The 17,232-nt window shown below is 40.6% G+C and overlaps 1 protein-coding gene and 1 long non-coding RNA gene across 7 annotated transcripts in view; one reads left to right on the top strand and one right to left on the bottom strand.

Annotated features, from left to right (window-relative positions):
• Nucleotides 1–155: 155 nt before the first annotated feature.
• On the bottom strand, nucleotides 156–650 carry LOC117762813. The gene is made up of 3 exons (XR_004614083.1): nucleotides 612–650; nucleotides 377–519; nucleotides 156–271 (listed from the first exon to the last, which is right to left on the bottom strand). It is a non-coding gene; the product is annotated as an uncharacterized LOC117762813 (long non-coding RNA).
• A 7,989-nt stretch (nucleotides 651–8,639) lies between these two features.
• LOC117762793 (septin-7-like) overlaps nucleotides 8,640–17,232 on the top strand; it is a 48,685-nt gene continuing 40,092 nt past the window's right edge. The window contains exons 1-2 of one of the 6 annotated variants that reach the window (XM_034587401.1): nucleotides 8,640–8,925; nucleotides 14,121–14,217. In XM_034587401.1, the coding sequence (XP_034443292.1) occupies nucleotides 8,887–8,925; nucleotides 14,121–14,217 (136 nt within the window). In that variant the 5' untranslated portion in view covers nucleotides 8,640–8,886. Of the gene's footprint in view, nucleotides 8,926–14,117; nucleotides 14,218–17,232 lie in introns of all 6 variants that reach the window. The other 5 variants (XM_034587400.1, XM_034587402.1, XM_034587406.1 and 2 more) reach the window with 5 other exon arrangements.

Raw genomic sequence — 17,232 nt, 5'->3', positions numbered from 1 at the left:
CTCAGTGAGAGCAGCCGTCTTTCTTCTGCTTCTGTTCCTTGTCTGTGAGTGGAGCGGGACTCTCTCCCTCGGCCTCCGTCTCAAGTGGCGGCACCTTTCTGCAATGGCTGGCGTGTGTCCCGGTGGTTCTTTCTTTCACATTAACCGCTGTAGGTTATCAGCACCCAGTCTCCTGGTTTCAGGTTATGCAACTGGCCCTCTGCTGGTTGCGGTAGTGTTGCTTTTACCTGTGTGTATAAGGCTCAACATTTTGGTTAAGTGCACACAGTAACTAAGCATCACATCTTCTAGGAGTTCTGAGTTGAGGACTTGATTTTCTTGGGGGAGGGCCATCTCGGTATTCATAGGTCTGCCTGGAAGAATTTCAAATGGTGACAGACCTGTTCTGGCCCTTCCCCTCCCTCTCATGGCCATTAACACTACCGGTAGTGCTTTTATCCATGAGAGTCCTGTGTCATCACAGCATTTGACCAGTTTGTTTTTAATTGTTCCATTTTCTCTTTCAACTGCTCCACCACTCTGTGGATGATAGGTGCAATGCTGTTTCAGATTGATACCTAAAAATGTTGAAAGTTGATTATTTGCATTATTTACAAAAGTTCCGTTATCACTGTTGATTTTATGTGGGATTCCCAATGGGGGAATGATTTCTCACACTAACACCTTTGCCACTGCAGAGGCATCTGCTTTACCTGTAGGGAAAACTTCAACCCATTTAGAAAACATGTCAACAGCCACAAGACAATATTTCTTTCCTTCACATGGTGTTAGTTCAATGAAATCCATTAGCAAGTGATCAAACGGTTGGCCAGGGGCTTGTATGTCCTGGCCTCTTGTAGTGTTGCTTGTCAGACAAATTAAACATTTTGGAAAAAACATTGTGAGTAATTTGTGAAACCCAACAATTTTCAATAAAAACAAAAAACAAACAAACAACAAATAAACATTTAAACAGACATGGACGGCCGTCCTCAGATTGACATGCATTGTTAGCATATGTACATTCAGCCCTTTTACAGGCTGCTTTCTCTATGTTGTTAGCATGGCTCTGTGCTTCTGCTAAATCTGTGAGAGAAAGGCAAGAGGAGTATCAATCAATTGTGACATTTACAGTATGTTGGTTAGTTGTGCCGCTTCCTTTGCTGCTGTATCTGCTTGAGCATTACCTGTTGAAACAGAATCACTTTTAGTGTGAGCCTCACACTTACAGACAGATATCGCTGTAGGGAGTAAAATGGCTGTTAATAGAATTAGGTTGTTGCTCTAGCAGAATAGAAGATACAGAATATGGCACTAACAATGTGACCTCTTGATATCCTTTCTGCTTAGACAGAGAGGCTGACCCAATGCCAAGCTATCTAATTTTTTTTTTTTTTAGGAGAAATACGCCACTGGTCGTTGTACTCTACTGTTGTCATGAAACCCCCTTTCTCATTTACAGTCTGTGTAAATGATCTGTTTTGATCCGGTAGTCCCAGTGTAGGTGTAGACGTCAGTCTGTTGTAGCTGGGTAAATGCTGTGTCAGCGTCTGTCGTCCACGTCAGGTTGTCTGTTGGTCTCAGTCCTTGGCCATGCATAACATACAAGAGTGGAGCCTCCAGGGATGCATAATCACAGATCCACTGTCTACAGTAGCCTGTCATCCCTAAAAATGACATTAATTGTCTTTTGGTACGCGGTTTTGGAATCTTGAGGATGGCTTCCACTCGTTTTGAGCTCAATGTTTTACCGCTGCTAGAGATTTCGTGTCCTCGGAAAGTTACACTTTTCTGGACAAATTGCAGCTTAGCCAGGCTGGCCTTGTGGCCCTGGTCTGCAAGATATTTTAGCAATGCTACTGTGTCGACTTTTACAGGCCTGTTTTGTTGGTGAACAAATCATCAAATCATCAACATATTGTATCAGCGCGCTTCCCGCTGGTAACTACAAGTCCTCAAGACTTGCATATAACACCTGTGAGTCGACTGCAGGGGATTCCACAAAACCTTGGGACATACATCTAAATGTATATGATTTGCCCTGGAATGTGAAAGCAAACCAATACTGAGAGTCCGGATGAACTGGGACACTGAAAAATGCATTAGCCAAATCAACAATTGAAAAAAAAACAAAAAAAACACGTGCTTTCTGGTGGAACTAGAGAAACTTGTATATTATCTTTCTCTCTTTTTTTAAAATTTTAATTCATTTAATAGGCATTCTTACTGGTGAGTGTGCACATGGAATGATGACTCCGGTTTTTACCAGGTTTTTAAATACTGGTGTTATCCCTGCTACTGCTTCTGGTTTGAGTGGATGTTGTGCTTGACATAAACGGTATGTGCTCTTTGGTGTCACATTGAGAGGTTCAGTCTCTTTAACTAATCCCAGATCATACTTATCATTAGCCCATAACTTTTGTTGCACTTCTTGTAACTCTGAAGAGTCAATGGTTAACTGAGAAAAATGTATCCAAACCTTTTGTTTAAATTTAGCAGTTTGTGCTAAATGCACAGTTCGTTTTCCCCCAGAAAAGTGCTCTGAAATGGGCATCTGTATGTTTGCATTCGGGGTGAATATTGAATTCCTTCTCCCCTATCCTCGCATGTACAATCTCGTGAACACCGAGTGACCCAGGGTGCCAAATTTTCCCACTGCACATCATTTGCTTTAGCTAGAGACACATGTGGTGATGAGTTATGTATATTAAAGAATTTGGCTACTGCGGGGGTCAACACAACAGTCAATGCGCACATTCTATTATTGTAATACACCCAATCACTAGTAATAAAATTGCTTTCTTTATCTTCCTGGAACCAGCTTTTTCAAACTCTGTGTCTGGTCCTTCACTAACTGTGGCTGTGCAATGTAAATCAGGTGCTTGCATGACGTCGTGTGTGTGTGCTATTTCAAGCAGATCTTAGGTTATGTACCTGGGCCCTGAGGGTAACAGGTCCCATTGGTATATGTACAGTGGCTTACCATGATCTGGTTGTACATATTCACCTGGGATATCTCATGTTCTGGTGACTTTAACCCCTTCCTCTGTATAATGCAAAATCAAGCCTAAAACACACATTAGGTCTCTTGCTAACAAATTTACAAGTCAACATTTACTTTTTATATCCCCATCTGTTTTGGTAACAGACAGTGGTGTGGTATATGATTATTTAATTGTGGTGCCTGATGCCCCAACAGTGAAAATATATATACCACTCAATTTTGGAAGATAATTTTTGTTTTATGGCCCCAGAATCAACCAGAAATGTGATATTTTGCCTGCTACCTGTAGAGTTATTTCAGGTAAAACTTCAGATCCACTTGTTTTTTTGTCATGTTAAACAATTCTTTGTAATGTTTGTACGTGTATGTGGTGTTGGGGGTGCGTTCACCTGAATCTGGAGTCTCCTCTGCCTCTGCCGCAAGCCATGCCTCATCCTCTGTGCAGTCTCTGGGATAAGTGAAAAAGAAGTCCAGTGGATCCCCTTTTCAGCCTTGTTCTGTTACAGTCTCTCGCACAGTGCTCAGGGTCTTCTGGTGGCAACATTCAGCTGTTTTCTTTGAAGACTTTCATCAATCTGACCACCTATTCAGCAGACTGTTCTCATAAAGTCTCTCCACATGTCCGCGATAAACAGCATCTGTTCTCCAGTCATAGCGCATGTCTGTCTCTGGCCAGTCTCCTTATACTTTGCCCCATTTCAGTTTCATGCTGTGGAGCAAGAGACTTCTGGTTTCTCTCAAATTCTGCCTTTACTGTTGTACAATTTGGGCCAGTACTTCAACAACTGCAGCCCATCCTTGTGTGGCTATGTCTGGCAGGTCACTGGAAATTCAGCGCATCTCCTCTGGTGTCCAGGCTCTGTAGACATACATCACTGCATCGGCGTCTGCTCTTGGATTAGGCACCTCAATCATTTGGAGATTGTGGACGTCTCGTGCTCTTGTTCTTGTGGATATGGGACTTGCGCCGCGATGGTTGCAGCGGCCTCACTATGGGGTTGGAGCGGATGCTGCGCCTGATTTGGTGTTCTGTTGCGGCCGACTGTACTTGGATGTCTCGGTATGAGATAGCAGGCTGTTGGTTCAGGTGACTCTGATATGCGGCTGAGGCAGGGAGGAGATCCAGTTCTTTCTGTGAATGTGAGAGCTGAGGACATTGATTAGTTTCCCTCCCCTCCCTCTTGCGCCCCTGCTCACTACTTTGTTGTCGGTGTCTTTTCTTTTTTTTTCTGATTCACACATCATAAATGCTCTCTGATTTATTTTGGTTTTACCCTTTATTTTGTCATATTTTCCCAATTTATTTTGGAGCGTCTGTATATGATTTATACTAAAACTACCATTCTCAGAAAATTCAAACTTTCCTACCCACAACAGAAGCTGTTTACAGGAGTCATCACCATGTTTCTCACACATAATTTTTGCACATCCCATTAGATCAGAAACTTCAGTAAAAGGTTTGCTACTAAGTTTCCCCATTTCGATATTAATTCGCAGTCACTCACTTACCAGCAAACAGAGATCTCTCTCAGACATGACATTCATTGATATTATTCATTATTTCCTTCATCAATGGGTCGTCACCCCTAAGTAATGTCACTCTACCTCAGACGTCACCCCGTGGTCTTCAATACTGTATCCTCCTTAAAAAAATTTTAGATGCCGTATCGAACTATCTTCATTCCAAGATCTCACAAGCAGCCTCTTCTCACCCTGGGAGTCGATTACGACTTGCCCTCAGGAGAGAAAGACTTCTGGTTCTTGGGCAATTTAGAATCCCCTCACCGACTGCGCGCAGATTTATACTTGGTCTTGAAAGTGGTTTGAAGCGTGAATGAGTTAGGCATCCCGGACGAGCCCCCAAATTGTCGTGGCAATTTCTACAATCCCACTCTGACAACGAGGAACGAGACACAATTCTCTTACAGTATTGTCACACTTTAATGCTCAGAGCATGGTGCATACGACAAAGGTTAGTTTGTAATATGCACCCTGATGGGAAACAGTTCTTTGTCTTTATACATTTGGCTCATCCCTCCCACTCTGGTTGGGTTTGTTACAAAGTCAAAGGTCAGGATCTTCTGATGACATCAAGGCAACAATGCCTTAGTTAAAGCAATCAGGCCAAGATTCATTCAGTTGTACAGGATACAGCATGATCAAGGTTACATTGTATGAGATTCAATCATGATCAATCAAAGGGGAAATTAACATGATCATATTGTGGTCAAAATGTTACATTTCCCTTACATATCAAAGCAAGACAAGGTGAAAGTCTGTCGTTTCCTCTCTTCTTAACAGGGGTCAAAATTGCATCACTACCAGTATTCATTTACACAATTTAAACAGATTTAATATAACAGCAGAAATTTGAAGATATTTTATCTATAGGTACCAAAAGCCACATATTATCTTGATAATAATAATCAGAATAGAATTATTATTGATTATATCATAACCTAATACAGATCATACTTTTACTATTATCACATTTTGTAGCTACATTTATGCCCTTACTCCCAAACAGTGGTACATACACAGCATAGCCAATACATTAGGTAAAATTACATTATTGTGATATCTGTTGATCACAGGGTGATCCTGTCCTAACAACTATAGAGAGACAAGTGTCTGTGTGTGTTTACATATAATTATTTTTGTAAACTGTAAATATACATCAATATTAGGACTTTTCACACAACTTCAAATGTTTCCATGGACATGGAAACATGAAGTTGTGTGATGAACAGTGCATCATGTACAAGTTCAATACAGTATATTTTGCAAACATTAGATCTGTGGGTCTCTTTTAAAGTGACTGTTGTCACAGGAAAGGGTTCTTTACACAGGTCACTTACAGTCACATTTGGATTCCAGCACAAGTAATGTAGCTATAACTGAACTGAAGAGCAAGTGGGATATCACTTTGAGAAATATGCTGGAACGTCTCTTGACGGTTTCTTTGGGTGGGCAAATGGACCATTCAGTGTCACATCGACAAACATCTGACCACAGGAGTAAGCTTGAGTTTGATCAGTTTGTATGTCGGCTAAACAACAAGTCACACAGTGCCTTTAGTGCTGCTTGCAATGATGACTTCTTAGTAAACTGGTAAATTAACTGAAATAAATGTTCTTAAAGCAACCACATAAATCCTGGTTTCCTTTGGTTGAACAGTGTCTTACAGTCTGATTTTCACCCCAGTGTTCTAATCATATTCCTTGTTTAATACATGACACATAAAATCTGACAAGCAGAAGCATTCTGAGATAAGAAGGAAGAAAATGTAGAAAATCCTGCATCTTCTGACATCTACACCCAAACCAACAGTGCATCTTATATTCTCGCTACTGTGCAAGTGTGAAGCACTTTCTAACCTCATTTAGATAGGTTTTCTACAAATAAAGTTATTATTATTATTACTAATAAATATTATTATTATTATTGTTATTATTGATAATAATAATAATAATAATAATAATAATAATAATAATAATAATAATAATAATAATAATAATAATAATCTATTTTTGATAAATCTGTGTTTTTAAGAAATACTATAGTGCAGTTTATGATCTTTGTTTTGTGGCTTTTAAAGGCCTCCTCACTGTCTCACTTCATACTCCAGGGTATGTGGCCAATCACAATTGTTTGGTGCCGCTATTCACAGCGGTCTTTGAAGGCAGCATTTTGTTGCCTCCAGCACTTGAAGGCCTCACACGAACAGTCAGAGGACGGTCACGTTCTCCTTCGACCAATGAGAAGGTTCCCCACAGGTGCGTCAAGCTCAACACACATCCAACAACCGGAAAATATGTGCATTTACTTTCAAACTAAGAGCTTATCGCTTCTAAAGCTAATTGGTTAGCACTGTGCGCCATTAGTTTCGTTTATTGTCCTGAAATGCTGATAATGCTGGAGTTTTTATAAAATTTAATCTTAACTAATATATCTGTTATTTAGCATTACAGCAGCTACATGATATGATTTTAATCTGGTTTACTATTTTTAAAATGAAACTTAACTTACTGATATGGACACAAAGTCCAGGTATCTGTTTTATGTCTAGGAAGACAGAAATGTGACACAATTAACTGTCTTAACTTCAGTTCCTTTAAAAAACCCATGTTTGCCAAACTCATGTTATTCAGAGTAGAGCAGAAATTAGTTAGTAAGTTAGAGTTTTATTTCAGACACGTTGGTCCATATCAGTATTAAATAAATGAATAAGTGAGAAAATAAAGCAAAGAATTATAAAAAATATAATCATATCACTCTACAGGTCAACAGGGATTAAAAACACAGACAGAAATTTGTTCCAGTGTGTCAGTACCTTGTGTCACACTCTGTTGTCTCTGTTAAGGCCCTCATGATCAAGTTTTTTGAGTCAGTTAATAGAAACATAAAATTCCTCAGCAGAGCATGAAGGGTGGGGACGTTGCAAGCCATGCACAAATATGTGCACTTGTCCATCTTGGCAGCTAAAGCCAAATGTATTATTATATACCACCTGAAGCCTTTTCATGACTATAGCGGCACCACAAGTGTCCTGTGTAAAGTGGAGTAGAGTAGGCTCTAAAAATTGCTAATTTAACATCATCTGTATACAAATAGAAAATGTGTGTGCCAACATTTATTCACAAGCCAGTTAAAACAATTTACAGCACTGACGCCTAACATCGTCATCAAAATAAAAATAAGAATATACTGTATACAACATTCATGAGAAAAGACAGTGTCTGACATAAATGGAGAGGTGTATCAATGTTAACGAAAAAAAAGTCTGACGGACGCAGGAAGCAGCAATGACCATTGTAATAATAGAGGTATTGGCAGTAAAAGCAGTTTATGTGAGTAGGAATATTATATCTAAGCCATCTAGTTGTAATCATAATCCAGGCTGCCACAATCCATGATCCACAATCCATGAAGTGGCCACAGTCGCGATACTAGCTCTGCAAAGATAAAACACAAGGACTCCAGGGAAGATGTCAAGTTAGTAACAGGTATTGTTGAGACATTCATGTGATGAAGAGGAAGAGGAGGAAAGAGAAGCTCTATGAAAGTGGGAGATGATTCCACAGGAGAGGAGCTTGATAGCTGAAAGCTCTGGCTCCTACTCTACTTTTAGAGACTTTAGGGACGACAAGTAAGCCTGAGTTCTGGGAGCGCAGTGCTCTAGTGGGTTGATATAGTACCATGAGATCTTTGAGGTATAGTGGTGCCATATTATTAAGGGCTTTGTAGGTGAGGAGGAGAATTTGAAATTATATTCAAAAACAGGAAGCCAGTGTAGTGAAGCTAATACATTCTTAGGTACTGTTTTTTCTTATGTACAAACGTATTTCTCTTATGTACAAAAAGTTTTTTTACTTTCTTATGCAATCATCCTGTCCACTGCACTTTACTTTACAACATTTCTATACAAACCACTACAGTGAAAGGTGTATAGAATTTACATACTCAGCATTTTTTATTTAATTTTCGATTCTATTGCCTTTTTCTTGTATTTGTTATTCCCTTGTCCTCCTCATTCTGACTTGCCTGCTGCTGCAACAACTGCATTTCCCCGGTGTATGGCTCAATAAAGGGTTATCTGATCTTCTCTTAAATGTTGCGATGGATTTCGTCTTATTCTGAAACTCTCCGCCGGATGTAGAACCGGATACAGTCTGCCGCTGCCCAGAGAGGAAAACAGTCGGAGCAGTTTTCTTCAGTGATCTACATCTGTAGTGGTCTCATCCGCGGCCATATGTAATTTAACCTCATTCATTCACCCTCGGACGCTTTTCGCTTCGTGTTCACTATAGACGGTGTGTTCACATTGTGTGCTCCCCTCTGCTGCGTCTTTCTCCCGTCGCGTATCGGTGTCTGCCTCGGTGGGCCGGTGAAAACACAGGACGATGATCGAGCGACCAGAGACCGCTGTTCCCAGCATCGCCGTAAGTCCGCTTCAAGCACACACACCAATGTTCACATGTCTGTTTTCTGTCCGCTGCTGGTCGACATCTCGCCCGGTTTCTCTTTTGAACCGGACCCGCGTGTTTCAGTCGCTGCTGGCACCGATTTTCCCAAGTGTGGAGAGAACCACACAACGAGCTCCTTTGACGATGTGGAGGTTTTTAGAGCACTGTATGTGCCCCCGGAGGCGAGAACACGAATACAAGCTCACAAACACCTTCTCGTGAATGTGTGTACTCCACTGATGAGTTCGGCTTCATTAAACCCGCTTCATTTGCGGGAGCACGGTAGATGTCGTAGTTTTGAGAATGTACCACGCCTCCCATCGCTGCAGACATACTGTGATGTAGTCAGGTCGTGGGTGGCGATCTCTAACGTGATTAGTAACATTGTGTCGCTATATGGTATGTGTGGTGGACAGTGCGTTTTCTTGGTTTTCACTTTAGTTATAATATAGAGATATAACGCTGTAACGCCCACATAACGCTCTACTGGTTTGACGGTTCCCTGCACTCAGCAGGGTTTACGTGGACTGGTCCCTACTCCAGCTGCTGGAGACAGGTTGGCTCTGACTTGTTCGATTTAGACGTGTTTTCACACCCACTTTGACAGTGACACTATTGCAAGAATGTAAATAACCCAAATCCAGGTAATAGACCCAGCCCCCCACGGTCTGATGTCATGCTTTGAGGACCAGAGCCCTGATGAGATTTACTCTCCTGCGCCAAATGTCTATATGAAATCTCTCGATTAAGACCAGCAGCTATATCAAGTCCAAAAAGGAGGAATGAACTGAAACATGGCTTGGTGGGCCGCATTTCATACAAGACAACAGTGGCTGAAGCATTCACTAGTAGTAGATAGTAAAAGCCTGCTCCCTGTCGACTGGATTACAAGCCTTCACAACTGCTCCTCTGTGGGATCGAGTGGGACACCTCATTTCGCTTGAACTCAGCAGGGAGCGATCACTCATCACCACCCAACACAGTACAACACAGCTGCTTTGTGTTTGTGTCTGTTTGTGATTCCCTTCACACAAAGACGTGGACATAACACACACCGACCTCCCGGAGACGTAGTGAAGACACAGAGGGCCCAACGTGCTCCCTGCTAAAAATAACAGAAGACGAAGAACGGGACACTACTTCAAAGCAATGCATTAACTATAACATAACTAGCATTGCATTTGTAATAAATAGCCATGAGAAGGGCTCAGCATCAGCTGCTGAATATATGAGGGTGTGGGACTTGGCACCACAGATGATGTCAGTGAACCAGGCAGCTACTATCACCACTGGGTGGACTGGGGGAGGGGTTTCCATGAATGGTATGGAGTCACTGAGCAGCCCTCCTTTCTCTCATCCCCCCATTACTTCCTTTTTTAAGTCTGCTGTCTGGTTTTTTTTCTCTCCATAAGTCACGTTGTTATGAAAAAATCCATACGAATCTAAATAAATTACACAAAATGCTGATGCAACATGCAAACATTACCGGGACAGGATGATGCTTACTATAACTATAATTAAGGTGGAAACTATTGTTGGATTCATTTCTTCGTTAACTCATGATCATGCATACTGTATGTTGATGGACATACAACAAATAGCTTTTTATAGCTAACAGCCTAACAGTGCGTTATATTACCTGTGCTGCCTGCCATGCACTTTAACAGGAAATAGCCAGACCATCAGAGGAGGCCACTTATGTAACACACACACACACAGAACTTGTATGTGGGTGGATCAAACATGGAAATGGAAAGTGCCCCAGGCTCGTTCACTGAAGTTCTGCCTGCTGTTGAGCTGTTAGCACCAAAGAGTATTGATGAGGCGAATAGGTAGTTTCCTAGTAGTTTGCTGCAGTATGTGTGTCCATAACATCCACTGTTGATGCTCGTGTGTAACCTAAGGTTTTTTGAATGTCACAGTCAGCAGGAGGAACTGTGAAATGGACAGTAGAATGTAGAGTTGGGTCAGCCATGGCCACTTACTGTTGGTGTGACAGAAGTCATTGATTTACAGCTACAGCAACACAGTTCGGACATCCTGAAATGGTGTTGTATTGTTTTCCAACACATAGTATTTGTAATGTTAGGAATGTATGGTGATGTGAGGGGGCTTGCAAACCTGTAAGTTAGAAGATAGAATACTGGTAACTTTGGCAATCACATTATTTGTATGCATGTCTAGATTAATAAAACAACTTGCAGAAGTTCAGGTTTTATGTTTGTGTTCCTGGAAACAGCCTCCAGGCCTATATGTGTTTGTAATTGTGAAATGCATCAGTAATATGCTTGTTATTGGGGCTGTGGTTCAAGCATAGGGAGGGTTGTCCACTAACCAGAAAGTTGGGGTTTCTATTCCTGGCTCTTCAGTCCCTATGCTGAATTGTCCTTGGGATGGCTGTTCTGTCAAAGTGTGGATGATGGAAAAGTGTGGCATATAGTAATCAAGAGTATGCAGACACCTTAACATTACAGCCTAGTGTTCTTTTATGTTACAACACTGAAGCCATGAAAAACAAACCAAAAGCCTCAAAAAAGTGTGTAAAGAAAGGTGTCCACACACTTTTGTGTACGTTCCCTTCACATCTGTGGGTGCGTAGCCTTATTGCATCCATGTAAAGGGAGAATATGGCCGATTGCTTCAGTAATATGAATAAAATTCATGCTTTTTGATTAAGTGAAGTTAATTCTTTCAATAAAAAAATAGTCGAAAAATGTAATCGCTAAACTAATAAGTGATACGTTTGTGGTGAATTTTATGATTGACTCACAATTCGTCAGTTGAAGCGGTTTTTAAACGTCTCTAATGATTCCCTGCTGCAGTTCGTCCTCTCATCTGGTGACTTCACATTCTTGTTTGTTCAAGGGGGTGGTTATTGTCAGTTTTAAGTGAATGCAAGCAATTGCAGATTTACCTGCTTACAGATTTTTCGTCATTGAATGAAAACAGAGCAGGGATGATGGCGCGGTACGAATCAGTGCACTAACAGATACTTGACTTGACTTTCTAGTAGACGATGCTCATAAAAGATAAGCAGTAATAAAAGTGTTTGTACTTTAAAAATGCTAGTGAGGTCTGTTGTTGAAGTCTTGGCGTTCTTTAGAAAATGACTGCTCTCACTCATCATGTATAAAAGGTAAACTTGCGCTGACTTCCTGCCTCAGTTTTTTACTACAGTCGGTCACACATTGTGACAGTGTTCACCAAACCAAGTTGGTTTGCAGATTGAATACAGATGAGAAACTATTCCTCACTGGCTGCAGAGCAGAGTCTGGTGGGTAAACCGGTCAAATTAACCTCAGTGTGGTGTCTAACCTGCACTGCAGCACAGACTAGATTTTTCTATACATTTTTTTATTACTCCAATAATTATCATAACAAAAAACTGTCTTGACTTTAAATTTTAAAGACGAATCAAAGAAATTTAGAAAAGCAGCAGATCATCCTATTTTTTTAATAATCCTATATTTATTTAAAATCAGTTGCTTTAAAATTCACTGTATTGTCTTTGAATTGACCCAAATCAATTATTTAAATCCTTTTTGTGTAATTATTAAATCTTAATAACTTCAGTTTCTTTTCTTTACTGAACCATCACTTGCCTTGTTCAGTCATGGAACAGTTTTATGTGGGATAAAGTGTATACCCTAAGTGTTCATTGTGTATACTATAAAAAATAATACTATAAACAATAATAACAAAAATACTGTAAACAATAAACAATTCATTTAAAAACTAATCCAATCACATTATTGCCAAAGGCAGCATCCAGATCGCAGGTGCTGTTGTCATGGATTTAACAGACAGATTTTAGTCTGGCTGTTCACTATGACGATGTGTTCCTTGTCTTTCATATAGATTATAAAGCAACTCTTACTGCCTGTTTTTTTTAATGGGGTTTGAAGGGATGTTCAGGGTCACAATGATGTACATGTAAAATAGTAAACAAGGTCAAATTGTCCCTCTGAGCTAATGCATGCTAATTACACCAACAACAGATCGCAAATATTTTCTACTGACACTCGCCTTGAAGAATCTGGGTTGACTGAGTGGTCTCAACCTTCAAATTTCAGGGGGCAGGCCTACTGCATTCTTTCCATAACATAAAAGATGTCACATCATACTATTATGAATGAAACAGTGTGATGCTACTGAGATGCCCCGGCCCAGTCAGACCCATTAGGGAACATGATTGTTTGGTTTGGATCATCAAAAATTGCCATAGTTTTCTTTGTACATCTTTTAGTCCTGCTTTGAATTGGTCTTAATTTCAGCTGTAGCTAGTTTAAACCCATGCTCTATCAGCGCTGCAGTTTTCCATCGTAGCCATGCATGACAGAGTCTGAGAGGCCAGCAATCAATTGTGTTTGCCTCATGTAGCGTGCAGGACAGTGCACAGTGACTGGAAGTGGGGGGGGTGTTATCTGACGGCAGACAGGGAGATACAGAAAGGCAGAGGGAGGAGATGGGGAAGCATTACGGGATGAAGAGAGACCTGGTGGTAAAGAGAGAGAGCAGCTGTGAAGCCTGGCTGTGATCTGGACTAAGATTCACAAGGGACATGATGGATACAACTCAACACGTAGGGACAATCAAGTAGTTTGTTTGCGTCGCCTCGTCTTCGTCCACTTGATGTTTCTGCATTGATGAATTCATTGACTTAATTTACTGGTTAACATTACTTTTATGTCTTAGTTGACTTGTTTGACTTACTTTGGCAGTGTTGACTCCACTTCCTCTTTCCATGCTCCTCACAGAAGGCCTGTTATTTCTCTGTGAGTCACCCTCACTTCACCTCTCTCCCCCTTCAAACAGCCCTTTGCTCCTCTTGTATTTATCCCAGCTGTGCTTCGCTTCAAAGGGGTCTCTGCATGACCTAGAAATGCTAATTGCAGGTTCACGAAAAACAAGATTTTCATCACTTTGTGGCATATAATGACTGTTTGCTTCTGTGTGCAGCTAGTTTTTTATTACTTTGTATTTGTACACACACGTATAAAAATACCATAGTCACAGTTTTGTGTGTGTTTGCATGTGTTGATAAGGGCCCATCTAATGTGCCATTACAGGCCCATATTCTGTTAAAGATAAAACATTTTAGACAGTGTGATGCTTTGTTATTCCTGCTTTAATACAAAGTGTGTTTGTCTGTGTGTGTTTTCCTTCAGCAGCGGAACCTTGAGGGCTATGTGGGCTTCGCCAATCTCCCCAACCAGGTGTATAGGAAGTCGGTCAAAAGAGGTTTTGAGTTTACATTGATGGTTGTCGGTAAGTTGGAATAATCGTGTGTGTGCGTGTGCGTGTGTGTGCGTGTGTGTGTGTGTGTGTGTGTGTGTGTGTGTGTGTGTGTGTGTGTGTGTGTGTGTGTGTGTGTGTGTGTGTGTGTGTGTGTGTGTGTGTGTGTGTGTGTGTGTGTCATCAGCGCAGGTAAAGCATGTGTGGAATCTTGAGCTCTCAGCTGCTCCGGATGATGAGCTGACAATTTAAAAAGCACTCTCTGCAGAGCTGTGTGGTCCAGCATGGCTTTTTCAACATGTGCATTGTGTTGATCTGTGACTAAGAATGAAGAATGTGTGCATGTGAGCATATTTCTTGTAAGAGCTGGATCCCAGTTTCCCAGGGGAGTTTCCTTTCTGTAGCCTCAGGATGCACAGTGACATCTGTGTGTTTTGGATTATTTGATTTGGAGAGTGAATTGCAGGATGTTGGTTCAAGTGTGAATGAGCTTGGATGCAGAATGTGGTTAACGGCATTACAGAGGGAGGGAAGTGGACAGAGGGGTGGAAGTGGACAGAGGGGTGGAGGAACCATGGGTTTTGCAGTCTATACAGACACACACATACCCACACACAAATTATAGCAGTGTTGTAATGACATATTGAACCATGCTCTGTGTGAAAGGGCCCTCTAATGAGCAGATATGGATTGTGTGGAGAAAGTCCTGTGGAGCTGTTCAGCCATCAAACTTGACTTAGTTATACTGAGTCGCTTCCTGTGCTCACAATATGGAGTGGAGTAAGTGTGCACTGTGCAGTTTTTTGTTTAAAAACATGAAATAATGATAGAAATAAGATCATCATATGACAAAGACTCACAGAGATGGAAGGACACAACGGCTTCTGTTACAACTGAACATCTGCAAAGACATGGACACAATTTACATGGTATTAATGAGTCAATATGTGTCCTCATCTGGATATGAAATTACCTTGATCAGAAGAAGAGATTTTGGTAATTTCACTCAGCCCCACCATTAAGCAAAAAAGTTAATTCAAACATAGTCAACATATAGTCAATAATTTCAATAACAAATCAATGACAAATAATAAGTCAATAACAAACATAGTCAATAGCTGTTTGGCCATATATTTTCTTAAATTTTTTTGTTGTGACGCGTTAGTAGGTGTATATTTGAACTTTGGACAGAGCCAGGCTAGCACTTTCCCAAGTATTTATGCTAAGCTAGGCTAGCCATCTTTTGACTTCATTTCAGTCTTATATTACTATACTTTCCAATATGCTGCACCAATTCCTTTAAAACCCTAAATAAGAAGCGCTTGAAAAGTCGTCTTTGTTTCTGCTCCGTCAGAAATATTGTGGATTGGGCATGTTGTCTGCTTTCTTTAAACTCAGTTGCAGTTACCAGTTAAATGTTTTAAGGTTATAAATCTAACTGTGTGTGTCATGTGGTGATCATGATCAGTTCAGTGAAAGGAGACAGACATTAACACAAAGAGGCGTCCAGCCTTTATTATCTCAGCCTGGGGTTTTTGCTTCCTGTTTAGTAAACAGCCACTGTCGACAAGTAGCAGGAGGGAGACAAAGACAGCAGAGTGATGGCTTGGGAAAGAACCAGAGAGAACCACAATCAACCAGATCCTCTTTCAATCGTTCGCACACATGGGCCCCTGTATCCGTCCCCCTAGCTCTCTTGGCTCTCAGATCACATACCCAAACTGATCAAAATTTCGCACATAACAAATGTGGAGAGTATAGCAGTGTGTTCACGACTCAACACAGAGCAACCTTGCAGATCAGGATCAGAGGGAAAGTTCTTCCCACTTGAGAATGTTCTTAAAATAAAATGTAAATTCATATTTGTGATATTAATAAATGAAAAAGCCAAAAAGGAAGTTAAAATATGTATATTCACATAATAAATAACGCAAATAAAAGCAATTTTATAGTTATTAATATATTCAAGTAAGTATTTTTAACGAGTTAAATATAGCTGGGGCTGTTCACGCCTTAGCCCCAGCACATTTACCTATTCTAGACCTATGTCATCAGGGGACGCTCACACATAATTTTTTGTCTCATTCTTAATAATTCAAACAATGGGTTCAATATAAAGTAAAACTCTAATGATGTACTTTATCAAACCACACGCAGGTTCAGGAATGGTAAGGTAGGGAGGAAGAAAAGTAGGTCATTAAAAAGGAAATAACTTTGACTTACATCGTGACAAGGGGTTGTTTAACTTTTGTTTTTGAACAAATTGACAGTCTAATCAAATTTTGAAAGCTCCTCATGTGTAAAATTGGATTGGGCAGACTTATAAACGTGTGCAATATCCTGTCCAATGCATCTATTAGACAAGTGTTCTACTTTCTGCAGCAGCTAGTATGAGTGGGCACCAGGGTTCACATGACATACATTTCATCAGAGGGTGTAGGCCAGACTGCCCAGACTTGAGCATACCCCTCCAATTTTTTGTGCCCACAGAGAGATGTCCATTCCATTCCACACTGCCATTGTGCCACAGAGGCACCAACTGCACATTAACTCACATGCACAGACGTACATGTCTGCAAGGGACTACAATTGAGACTTCATAAATCATGTGAAGTCTCTACAGTTAAAATGATAAAATAGTAATTTACCATAGACTCTTATACTGTGTAATTTTAGAAAAAATAATAATGTCCTTTCTTCACTGTAAAACACAGAATCCAAATAAGGAGCTCATAAATATAACTATAATCATAAAACAATTAAATGGAGAGGTGACAGTAAAAAGGAAATACAGGTGTTTGTAAGATATTGAGCTCTGCTATATTTGGCATTGTTGCGAAGTGTGATCTCTCAGCAGAGCTCTGTGTTGTCTCTCTGTATTTTTGGGACAGACAGATGGTGGAACATGAGAGGGCTGATGCCTGCAGGTAACTCACTCAATTTCCAACAGCACAGCGGGAGGAAGGCAGTTCTGTAGCCACCACATTCAAATGTGATAATGTAACAACATAGGTTCTATTGAAGACTATAGAGAGAGCTTCTTCAAAC

The sequence above is a fragment of the Hippoglossus hippoglossus genome, chromosome 6 (genome assembly GCF_009819705.1).
Source record: "Hippoglossus hippoglossus isolate fHipHip1 chromosome 6, fHipHip1.pri, whole genome shotgun sequence".
NCBI lineage: Eukaryota > Metazoa > Chordata > Actinopteri > Pleuronectiformes > Pleuronectidae > Hippoglossus > Hippoglossus hippoglossus.
Note: the sequence above shows the minus strand (reverse complement) of the source record. Positions and strands in the feature narration are given on the sequence as shown.